This window comes from Cnephaeus nilssonii (assembly GCF_951640355.1).
Source record: "Cnephaeus nilssonii genome assembly, chromosome: 6".
NCBI lineage: Eukaryota > Metazoa > Chordata > Mammalia > Chiroptera > Vespertilionidae > Cnephaeus > Cnephaeus nilssonii.
In genome coordinates this window covers 11948903-11960931 of record NC_137077.1, presented here as the reverse complement: position 1 = coordinate 11960931, position 12029 = coordinate 11948903, and the positions used below count along the sequence as shown (strand labels likewise).

The 12029-nt window shown below is 40.7% G+C and overlaps 1 protein-coding gene across 1 annotated transcript in view; it reads left to right on the top strand.

The window, feature by feature from the left end:
- The window catches only part of LOC307101625 (overexpressed in colon carcinoma 1 protein), a 34915-nt gene extending 25608 nt beyond the window's left edge, over positions 1-9307 (top strand). Inside the window, exons 3-6 of the mRNA XM_079774776.1 lie at positions 3614-3649; positions 4415-4494; positions 5257-5289; positions 8364-9307. Of these exons, the coding sequence (XP_079630902.1) occupies positions 3614-3649; positions 4415-4494; positions 5257-5261 (121 nt within the window). The 3' untranslated portion in view covers positions 5262-5289; positions 8364-9307. The remainder of the gene's footprint in view (positions 1-3613; positions 3650-4414; positions 4495-5256; positions 5290-8363) is intronic.
- Positions 9308-12029: the final 2722 nt, after the last annotated feature.

Below are 12029 nucleotides of genomic sequence, written 5' to 3'. Positions count from 1 at the left end.
AGCCCGGGATATCCCAGGCTCATCACAAGCTCCCTTTGGCATCTGTATGTCTAAGAAAATATCAGTGAATTCGCTGTTAAGGCCGGTTGATAACAAAATCTTTCGAAATGTGTTTTGTGAGAGGAAACAAGTGCAATGATATCTTAAAATGGTGTCCAGATGGGCAGCACCAGTGTTCAGACAGCCAGGGCATCATTCCAAACCTGAGACTCTCCCAAGGATTAGAATCCCAAAGATTTAAGTTTCTTGCTCAGTTGCTTAGTGGTCAGATAAACTTAACCCCCCTGTTTTGAACTGCCTCACGATAATATCCACTTCTCATATCAACAAGAAAGAACCTTTCAGATGAAGGGATGGAGAAGTACAGATTGGTAGTTACAAAACAGTCAGGAGGATGTCAAGTACAGCAAAGGGAATACAGTTGGTTTGTCACTGGAAGTGTTATTGACTTTTATGTCTTCCTATTTGAGAGGCGGATTAGAGTGGTGGATTAGGATGCAGAGTGTGGCTTTGGTGTCAGGGTCAGTGTTAGTCTTGCTTATTGGTCTTGCATGTGTATTAATGACATGGCTCTCTGAACCTATTTCCTCAGGTCTGAACTCTCTGAGTTGTTGTGAGGAATAGCACTGATGGTGTGAAGTGCCCCGCACTGTACCTGACACATGAGAGGGACTCACTGATCATGCCATATTTGCCCATGTAGTATTTGGTCTCCAGTCATCGTATTGCAGGATAATTGTTTGTGGAAGGAATGGGTGAAGCAGCAATCTTATACATGAGGGCATATGTACAAAGGCAGGCATTATAAATTATTTGAAGGTTTAAAAGAATAGACATAAGTGGTATTTTTTTCACATTTTGTATTATATCTGAAGCTTAATTTATTATCCAATAAATATGGTAGCTACATGATCATTTCCTGCAAGTTAGATATTTAAGGTTGTTGATTATTTTTTTAGAACAAATACAATTTTTATTTGAATGCCATTACAAACTACTGACATATGAATACAGATTAGGTTTTAGGATATTAAATAATCCTATATAATAAAGAAGTGATTTGCAAATTGACCATCACTCCAACACACAAGATGGCTGCCCCCATGTAGTCAAAGATGGCTGCACCCATGTGGACACAAGATGGCCACCACAAGATGGCCAGCAGGGGAGGGCAGTTGTGGGCGATCAGGCCAGCAGGGGAGGGCAGTTGGGGGGATCAGGCTGGCAGTGAGGGCAGTTAGGGGTGACCAGGCCAGCAGGGGATAGCAGTTAGGGGTGACCAGGCTGGCAGGGGAGGGCAGTTAGGGGTGACCGAGCCGGCAGGGGAGGGCAGTTAGGGGCAAACAGGCCTGCAGGGGAGGGCAGTTGAGGGGGACCAGGCCTGCAGGGGAGGGCAGTTGGGGGGGGGACCAGGTGGCAGGGGAGGACAGTTAGGGGCGACCAGGCCTGCAGGGGAGGGCAGTTGGGGGTGACCAGGCTAGCAGGGGAGAGCAGTTAGGGGTGACCAGGCTGGCAAGGGAGGGCAGTTAGGAGTGACTAGGCCAGCAGGGGAGGGCAGTTGGGGGTGACCAGGTCTGCAGGGGAGGACAGTTAGGAGCGACCAGGTTGGCAGGGGAGGGCAGTTAGGGGTGACCAGGCCTGCAGGGGAGGGCAGTTAGTCGGACATCCCTTGAGGGGTCCCAGGTTGCAGAGCGTGCAGGCTGGGCTGAGGGACACATTACCCCCCCCCCCCGCCCCCCCACCCCCCCACCCCCCCCCGTGCACCAATTTCGTGCACTGGGCCTCTAGTTAATATATAATAGATTAAAATTATTTGTGATTTTGTTATATTTGGGGAAGTTAAAATATATTTTAAAACCTTGACTCTCTCCTTAAGCAGAACTAAGAAGGAAAAGAATTAAAATAAACAGATACATAACTGGATATGAAAAGGTTAGCTATGGCAGAAAATATGTCCAAATCTATCAGTTATATATAGCTTCAAAAATAATTTCATGATAACCTTTATCACTCAGGACCAAGTAAACCTTTCTAATAATCTTGAACAAGTTTGTCACCATCATTTTCCTATTACGTATACTAACAAGTTATAAATCCATTTTAATTACAAGGAGTAAACAACACTTTGTTATACCACTTCGATGAGCATAACACCATTTTTAATACAGTGTGACTTTGACACCTTTGAATTAAAAACCGACCCAACTTGAGCAAGAGAGAAATGAAGTTGGTAATTATCTGGCCAGGGCAGGTTATGTGCTCACTTGGATCAATGAGACCTCCAGCGGATCTTGCACTCAATTGGAGTATCAGCTGTGGGCATGGCCAATGTGCAACAGATAATTGCCACCTTTATAAGCCCCTCCTTTATAGACTGGGACTTACTGGCTGTTGCAATGAAGTAAAATCTCATGTACATATAAATTTGGAATATTTACAGCTTTGAAGTGGGTAAACCCACAATTAGTTCCTAGACAGTCCCTAGAATTAGAAGATTCAGTGAAGCTGTTTAGATATTTTCAGTTTGCTTTTCTTCTTTTAAAAAGTTTTAATTATTATTTTTAATATATATTTACTGATTTCAGAGAAGAATGGAGGAGAGAGAGATAGAAACATCAATGATGAAAGAGAATCATTGATCGGCTGCCTCCTGCACAACCCACACTGGGAACTGAGCCTGCAACCCAGGCATATGTCCTGACCTGGAATTGAATCATGATCCTGGTTTATAAGTCAACACTCAACCACTGAACCATGCCATCCAGGCTGCTTTTCTTCTTGACTGAAGCCCCTAAGAATTGTTTGTTGAGTTCAGCCAGATATATTTGGATCTTGTTGAGTTTTTCTTTTCTTTCAGAAAAGTAACGTATGTATGCTAACTAGTGCTTCAAGGAAAGCTTCCTGATCCTCTTAGAAATATGCCAAGGAATTCTAGCAGAATATGGGTTCCCCTTATACCGGGAAAGGGGCTGTGCATTTTACAGTAGTGATTCCTTCTACAGACTTCCCGTTAAACATTTCCTCCTTCTCTTTGCAATAGATCATGCATGAAATGGTGGGAGGTTTTTTTTTAGATAAAAAAGATCTAATTGACATGAATTCTTTTTGTACTAAAGAAATACTTCATACCTGGAGTTGCTCCACTGAACTGGCATGAGAAACACAAAGTCATAGTGTATTAGGACCCTGGAAGGGACCTTCGGAGCCATCTGGTCGACCACTTTATTTTACAAATGAGATACATGTGGGCCACTTGCCCACAGCCTGTCAGTTACACAGGGGTTGGGTGGCACAGCTGAGAGAAGAACCCAGGCTTCCCGACACCTCATTTCTGTGTTCTCCCCAATGTTGGCTGCCCTCAGCATTTAATTTTGTTTGCAGTTGAGCTTTCTGGCATTTGCTGGGTTTGCATAGTTTGTTAAGTAGAAAATCACCCATTTTTTTTAGTGTATGAATGATTGAGGAAGAGCCAGAACACTGTGTAACAGAGATACTTGATGGAAGAACTTGAAATAAAATAGACTTTAACTCAGTGTCCCTTTTCTCATAACCAAAAATGAAGTCTCTGACTATATAACCAAACGTCTCATAACAAATGTTTTTGACCTTTCAGAACAGAAGACTCGTTAACAGAAGATGACAAGAGGCGGTATGTTTGATAGTGAAGCTGGCTTTAATTTGAATAATTTTGGCCACATCTCATGGATGTAATTTAACGTGCTTTAATTTAACTCACAAATTTAATTTAACACTGTAGCACACTACTAATAGAGTAGAGATTCCACCAAGACAACTTTTGGCATGGAGTATGTGATCTGGAAAAGAACTTGCCCAGGGTTCATTATCTTTGCCTCTTTCAAGCAAGTGTGGTTTCTGTCCTGTGCACGTGGCCTGTAGTAGTTTTCACCCTGTGGCCTTTGCCTGTGCTATTCTTCCTAAGCAGGTGACCTCGCTTTATTCTCTCAGCCTTCTCCGTCACCCCATTCCTCTTCTGGTTAACTCTCCCTGCTCTCATTACTCCTGTCTCGGAATTTTATATTTATGTCTACCTATAGCTGAAATGTTTTTGTGTGTCCATAGCATTGAATATCACTTTAGCCCCTGGGAATTCTTGATAAATGTTACATCACTCCACTGATATTTATTTCTATATCTCTTTTCTTCTTTCCTATTGTAAGTAAAATATCTAAAATTTCTACTAACTCAGTATAGCTTTCTTTTATATATGTAGCTTCTTTTAGTAGAAAAAAATTGCATTTCCAAGGGCAATAACAGTCTGAATTCTACTTTTGAAAAAGCATGAGTTATTTTAATAATTCTGTAATTGTTTGAATTACTCCATGCTTCTACTGCTTTCTTCAAATATAAAGTTCCATCGAAATTGGTCTGATTTTTCTATATCTGCTTCTTGAAGAAACTACGGAGGAGTGTATGTTGGTCTCCCATCTGAAGCTGTCAACATGGTATCTAATCCAACAAAGACAGTTCGAAAAAGTAAGCAAAATCACGTGATGTTTATTTTCTCTAAAGATGTATTTTGTGTTTTGTGAAAAATATGAAATTTAAATTTCAGCCTGCTTGACTCAACCTACATATTACTGAGTAGCAGGGAACCATGTATCTGTTCTTTGGAATCATTTGTTGAAATTACCACTCATGTGATGAGAGTCATAATTTCGCCTGTTTGTGGTTATGCTCCAGGGGTATTGGTATGTTTCATTTTTAATTAATTTCAGTGTTGATCAGTGTGAAAATGGAAGGTAAGGTGTCCGTCAGTTTACGGGTTTTTTTGTAGAACATACAAGTAAATTCTTACATGTAGAACATACAAGGTAATGAGTCTGGTGATTAGAGGAAGAGTAACTGCCTGTTGTACAATTAAATGAAGTAAGGTTAACCGCACTAGTAATTGTGGGATGAACAAAGTCCTTTTGATAATAGGTGTGACTGCAACCTTGTAGATAGCTTCTTGCTTAAGTAAACTTTTAAGTGAGGATTGTGGTAAAGAGTGCTGATTTACTAGGCACTGTACAGTTGTCTCATGGAGTTTTAAGGAGCTATTAATACTGGTATATCTAATGTGCACACAAGGCTGTATGACATTAATTTTAGCATACGTTATTTATTTGTTCCTCATTGCTGTTTCTCTACTTTATGATTTGAATTAGCAAATAATCTATGTCACAATTCTTTGTGGTTTTATAAGAAACTAGAATATGTTCTGAATAGTTAACTTTTCTTAATTTTCTCTTTAAGATTAGAAGAAAATATCATGATGATAATCAAGAGGTACTGTATATTTTTCTAAATAATTGGAAATTTTTAGCCTTGATGAATGAACTATAGATACTATTTTACTATGTATTTCTAAGAAATCTTGGACTTCAAGATTAGGAGGGGGGTTCATCTTGTGCGTAAATCTATGGAACAGAACATGTTTTATTGTAAAGAGTCTTTAATGATCAGATCAATTTCCTTTGCAGGTTTTAAAATATTTTTTATTTTCTTTCAACTGAAACTTAATTCATTTAATATAGGCAAGCCAAGTGTTTACCCAAAACAGTGAGATTTCTCTCTCCATTGCCTAAAACGTTAAGGGGCTAGGACCTTAGAAAGTCAGGGAGAGACTAGAGAGGCTGGGGCTGGGAATTAGGTTAGGATCAACATTAAGTGTTTGACAACAGCCAGGAGTTAGTTAATGTACACAGAGGAGATGTATCAGTACCAAACTCCAGTGGAGATGGGCAATCCATCAGTGACAAGTTATGCGGGAAGGAACAGTAAAATCATAGGCCAAGTTTATTGCTTGGATATCATAAAGCATGTTCAACGTAGACAGAAGAAAACATTGTCTAAAGGATGCACTGTGGACCTGGGGTCCTGGTGAAGAGCTTGGAGTTAGAATTATAATACGATGAACACGAACAGGTGAAAATAGCTTCATTTATTACCTACCCCAGCCTCTGAAACATACCAAGCAGCCTTTCGGTAGAGGCAAGAGCCTCAGCCCACCTGGTCTAACAACACATTTAATGGGTGGCTCCCTCTGCCTTTCCGTCATGCTGGATAACATCTCGCCTCTTGAACCTCCAGTGAGCAGGAATGCTGTCTTCTGAGATTCCTGAGGTAGCCCATTCTCTTTCGGGAGCCATACAGCCTTGCGTTTGAATTCCAGCTCTTTCACTTATGAGCTGGGCAAATTATCCCCCCCCTTTTTTTTTCTTTAAAAATCTGCACCCAAGGACATGTTTTTAGAGAGAAGGGGTGGAAGAGAGAGAGAGAGAGAGAGAGAGAGAGAGAGAGAGAGAGAGAAAGAGAGAGAGAGAGAAACAGCAATGTGAGAGAAAAATATTAATTGGTTGCCTCCTGTATGTGCCTTGACTGGGGATTGAACCCACAACCTTTTGGTGTAAGGGATGACACTCCAACCAACTGAGCCACCTGACCAGGACTACTTCCTCTTTGTTGTCTCCATTTTTAAATCTATAAAATGGAATTAATGCTTAGCAAGACAGATTGCTGTGGAACCAATTCTTGCTGAAGGACATAGTGGAGTTGGTGTTTGGGATGGGGAAGAGTCACAAAATAAGCTCATAGGTGGAGACAAATACTAGTAAGCTTTCCCACTGGGGATGGGGACATAGTCTTGGGTAGCCCCTTCTTCAAAGATTTCCTCGTCAAGGCAACAGCATCATGGAGCTTTATTCCCTCGTGCCCATGACCACGTTAGGATGTTGAGTTTCTCTAGGAATTTGATGGAGGTATTTTTTAATAGAGTTCTAACCCTCCATATAGATCTCTAAATTCCCTGCCAGTTTCCCCCTATTGCAGTAGTACTTTAATTATTTTCATCAATTAAAAAAGGTAATGTCGTTGAAAGAATGCATGTTACTGTTTACCTTCCTGAAAACAGGGTGTATTTCAAAAAGCAAGGGAATAGAGTGGGAAAAGGTACCACGTAGACAGGTATCAGGCGACTCCGTAGCTCTGTTAACACAGGACCTTAGACAAATCCTTTACCTTCTTCTCTCACTTTTAGTTTTCTCAGGGGAGGCAAGATGATTGCTAAATTTTGTGTATGCATCTAAAATTCCCTGATAACAATTTAGCATTGTTGCTCCTAATCCAGCCCACCTAACTTTAGACAGCTGGCTAGAATATTTCCTTACAACTCATAGCTATAAATGTATATTGTTTTATTGCCATTCCTCTCTCTTCTCAGTTTTCCCTATTTCTATACAACCAGCTTGATTCCGGTTTTTTCTTTGGCCTCCTTTGAATTACCTGCAACATTTCCTAAGTTGAAAGACTGTCAGTTTTCCCTAGTTGCTAAGCACCCATGTGGTGCTTATCTGTAACACATCTGAACTCATGGCTTTTGGGCTTAAATTACTGGGCAGAAACCCTGATGAGAACACTGTTCTTTGGAAAGAAAGACATTGTATGCAGAGGAGTGGAGACACGTTTTTGTGGCCTCACATGTAAAATCTCTTTTGAAATAAAGCCACAGAACTCTCTCAATGACCAAAGTTCAAAGTTGACTTGGGTGCTTTTTGAAGCAAATTGGGGAGTGATTTCAGTCTTTTAAGAATACTTATATCACGATACGAACGTGTAGTTTCTTCTACAGATGACTCGAGGGTGAAAGTTCTGCCTGCTTAGATGCGTGGAGTGTTGCCAGCACAGAGGAGCTCAAGGGATGGCTCTCAGATGCCAGTGAATGGGCTAGCTACATCAGCATTCCCCTTGGACATAATGTGGATGGCAGGACCCCTCCCAGGAGTCTGCCCAAGTAGGGAAGGGATAGGGCTGTGGCTGAGCTTTCTGTACCTTTAACTTGGGTGATGCTGATATGCAGCTAGTTTGGGGAGTTATTATGACATGTTTTCATTGTAAGTTTATGAGTCTTCTTTTCTACCTGACTTTGTCTCTTTATATAAGTCAGTGATTAGAGCTGTGCTGGCTATGCATTAAGTCTTAAGTAAACAGGAAGTGAATGTTGAATGTGTGTTTTACTTAAAAGAAAATCAGTAAATAATTGATAGACCTTCAGATTGCTATGGAACCATCATAGCAATCTGAGGAAGATTTCAGAGAGGAAGGGAGAGGGAGAGAGAGATAGAAATATCAATGATGAGAGAGAATCATTGATTGGCTGCCTCCTGCATGCCCCACACTGGCACACTGGGGATCAAGCCCGCAACCCAGGCATGTGCCCTGACTGGGAATCAAACTGTGACCTCCTGGTTCATAGGTCAATGCTCAACCACTGAGCCATGCCAGCCAGGCAGCTGATATATTTTTGTTGACGTTGTACCTTTTCAAGCTTGCTAATTATTTCTCTTTGTCTGTTATCTTCATAGCTTGTTCATCAAGATTTAGAGACGTTGTAATGTGCAGACATTTCCAAGGAAATTCTAAACAGTCACCTGCCTCCCCAACCTCCCCAAAGTTCTTAAGTCTGTGGTTAAAGCCATGGGTGCATATGGAACGATGTGCTACTAGAAAGGACTTAGTTAGACAGTACACCTGCATATGGAACTTTCCACGGTCCACCTACGAAAGATGAGCTAACAGACTGCTGCCCAGCCAGGCTGCTCTGCGCCTGCAGCGTTTCCACCCTGGCCACTCAGCCCGGTTCATGAAGATGACGCCTTTTCACTGATACTTTTTTGATAGTTTTTATATAACCAAGTCCTTATTCTATTTGTAACTGAAGTTAATAAGGCACTATAGACGAATTACCTGAAATAATATATTTGTCTGTTATCTTTCACTATTTCTAATTCACATTAATTTTTAGCTGTAGAATTGTTAAATTGATTCTTACTGTTCTCTCTTTCCCTTTTTTTACTATTTGGTTTTCAGCTTTATTTAAATGTCAGAGAATTTCCTTCATTAGGAACAATGTATGACATTGCAGTATTAAAGATAAATGACTGAAACTGGCATGTGGTAGATACATTTGATTATCTTCCTGTTTCCTTTAGTTCAAGGCTCTGTGACTACAAACACTACATAGCCATTGAGTCTCCCATCCTACTTTCGAACGATCACAGCCTCTCCTCATGTTAATCCTATACTATTTCAAGGACCTGTGACGGATGGTTAAGAGGATATTTGGAAAGTTTTTAATTTGATGATGACATGTATATCCTCTTAGTATTGCAATGTAAATTACTCAATTTACCAATGTATTTCAATAATTAAAATATTTTTATCCCTGTTTACCTGGATTTCTTAATTCTTTTTCAAAAGAACGCTTTCAAGGAAGTCATATACAACACTGTGCTATATAGATACAATATGTCAATCTGTGAAGATAATGCATATATTACCATGATAAACCAAAATTTTTCACAAGAAGAAAAGCATCATCTTATATATTTGGTCCATATGACAATCCTAAGGACATCAGATTGATAAAAAAATGTCAGAGGTAAGAATCACTAAGAAATGATATGATGCACATATGCCTGTCTTTTATCCACAAGTCCATAATGGCATTAGGGTGCACTATCAGCAGTTTTTCCATTAGGGATGTCAGATAGAGTCACTTTTTGAAAAGTTTTAATTTTAAAATAATTCTAGATTTACAGATGAGTAGAAAGGCAGCACAGAGAGTTCCTGTATACCTTTCCCTCAGCTTCCCCCAACATTAACATCTTACATGAACACGGTACATTTGTCAAAACTAAGAAATATTAGTACAGTGCTGTAAACTGAACTACAGCCTTTACTTGGATTCTGTTAGTTTTTCATTCATGCCCTTTTCCTGTTCCAGGATCCAACCCAAGATTCCATTTCATTCTGTTGCAGTTGGTCATCCTAGCTCCTGGCATTTTTTCAGTCTTTCCTTGTTTTTCATGACCTTGACACTTTTGAAGCCTGCTGGTTGATATTTTGAGATATTTCCCTTCACTTGGATTTGTCTGATGTTTTCTGATGATTAGACTGGGGTTATAGAATTTGGGGGAGAACGTCCTCACCACATTGTAGTATAATAATGACATCACCGTAACTTTTACTGGCGATATTAACCATGACCACTGGGTAGGGCCATCTGCCAGGTTTCTCCACTGAGGTTTCTGGTTTTCTTTTTCTATCCTTTGTTCCTTACGGGCGAGTCGCTAAGTTTAGACCACACTCCTGAGGAAAGAGTATCAAGGAATTTGTGGACATTGGCTAAAAGCACCACAGGCTCTAGTCAGTTTGGCTCAGTGAACGTTGGCCCGAGGACTGAGGGGTACCAGGTTCTATTGCGGTCAAGGGCACGTACCTCGGTTGCAGGCTCGATCCCTGGCCCTGTTTGGGGCATGTGCGGGAGGCATCCAATCTATGTGTCTCTCTCACATCGATGTTTTTCTCTCTGTCTCTCCCCTCTCTTCTACTCTCTCTAAAAATCAATGGAAAAATATCCTTGGTGAGGATTAACAAAAAAAGAAAAGAAAAGCACCATAGTTATTAGTATTTTGGGGGAGACACTTTGAGACTGCAAATGTCCTGTTTCTCTTTAAAGGTTTGCCCACTATTTTAGCACGCCTCCTTGGGTGCCACCTGCAGCGTTTACTACTGTGGTGTTCCAGTGGTGATTTTGTACTTCCCTCATTTCTTCACATGTACTACTTGCAAGTCTTCTCTAAGGAATATCTATTTGTTCCTTTCCCCTGTTTATTTACCTGTTCAAACATTTATATCTAAGTGGTATTCATTTTGTTTTTTAGATTATAATGCAATCACCATCTTATCACTATCGCTATTTCATTGCTCACATTGGCTGAGCTGTGACCATTGATGCTTTTTTCAGGTTGGTTCTTGACAAATCCCATCATTTTTTCCCACCCTTCGGTTGTCTTTTAAAAGCAAGCAGGCCTATGAAATAAAATTCCAATTCAAAAGTTCATTAAAACAGTTCTAAAGCTTGACCACATTTCATTATAAATGAACAGTGTTTTCCATGTTATGACAAGCCTTAACGTTTTCCTTCAACTAGACGTTATTTAAATTTAGAATTTTGTGATTATTGTATGTTAATCACACTTGCCACCCACCTACCTATGTCTGATTATAATCTTTATTACATATGGAAGAATCTTGAGTGAAAGACTAGGAGAAGAATAGCTATTAACACAAAGATCTTTCAAAGGGAGAGATTTAGGTATATTTTCAACTGATATAGGGGCTACTTCCCCTTTGTTGCCTCCATTTTTTAATCTATGAAATGGACCTAATGCTTAGCAAGATTGATTTGCTATTGAACCAACTTCTTGCTGAAGGACTTAGTGGAGTTGGTGTTGGGGATGGGGAGGGGGTCACAAAACAGTTCCTTTTGGAGCTAGAGAATAAAATCTATAACTTGGGATTTCCAAATTCCCTATTCAAGGGCGGTATATTGAGAAGGAGTGATTGAAGGATGTTGTGTCCTTTAGGAACAAACTATTCTCCCATTTGTCTTCGGTGTTGAATATTTGGGGCTGGGGATGGCTATCTCTCCTTCTCTTCCATCTAATCCCACAGGCCTTTCTAGGTATCCTCTTCTCATTCTCCAAGGGCAAAAGGACATCCCATGCCCTGGAAGCTTAGTCCAGAGTATTTATTCTTCTTGGAGTATTTTTCCATTTCTCTCCATCTGTCTGGCAGGCTCTTTTTCATCTTAAAGCTGAGTTCCAATGTCATCTCCAAGCAGAAACTCCCTCTCCTGCACTCCTCCGCCACTTGGCTCTAATACAGCGCTTAGCACATTGTTCTTCAAATGCACTTTCATCCAGTTGCTCCAGACAGACGCTGAACCTGTCCACTTCTCTCTGTCCCTGCTGCCACCACTCTAGACCAAGCCACCACCATCTGGTGCCTGAACCGTCTCTGATCTTTTCACACAGAGTAAGGGTGAGTGCAGAGTGGTACAGTGGCGTGGCGGGCCCTTGTCTCTCATTGTTCAGTGAACATCTTGCCTGGTACACCCTGACCCCTGGCAGCAGCCCAGTGTCTGGCTCACAGGAGGGAATAACAACGGTTTATTGAATGTTGAT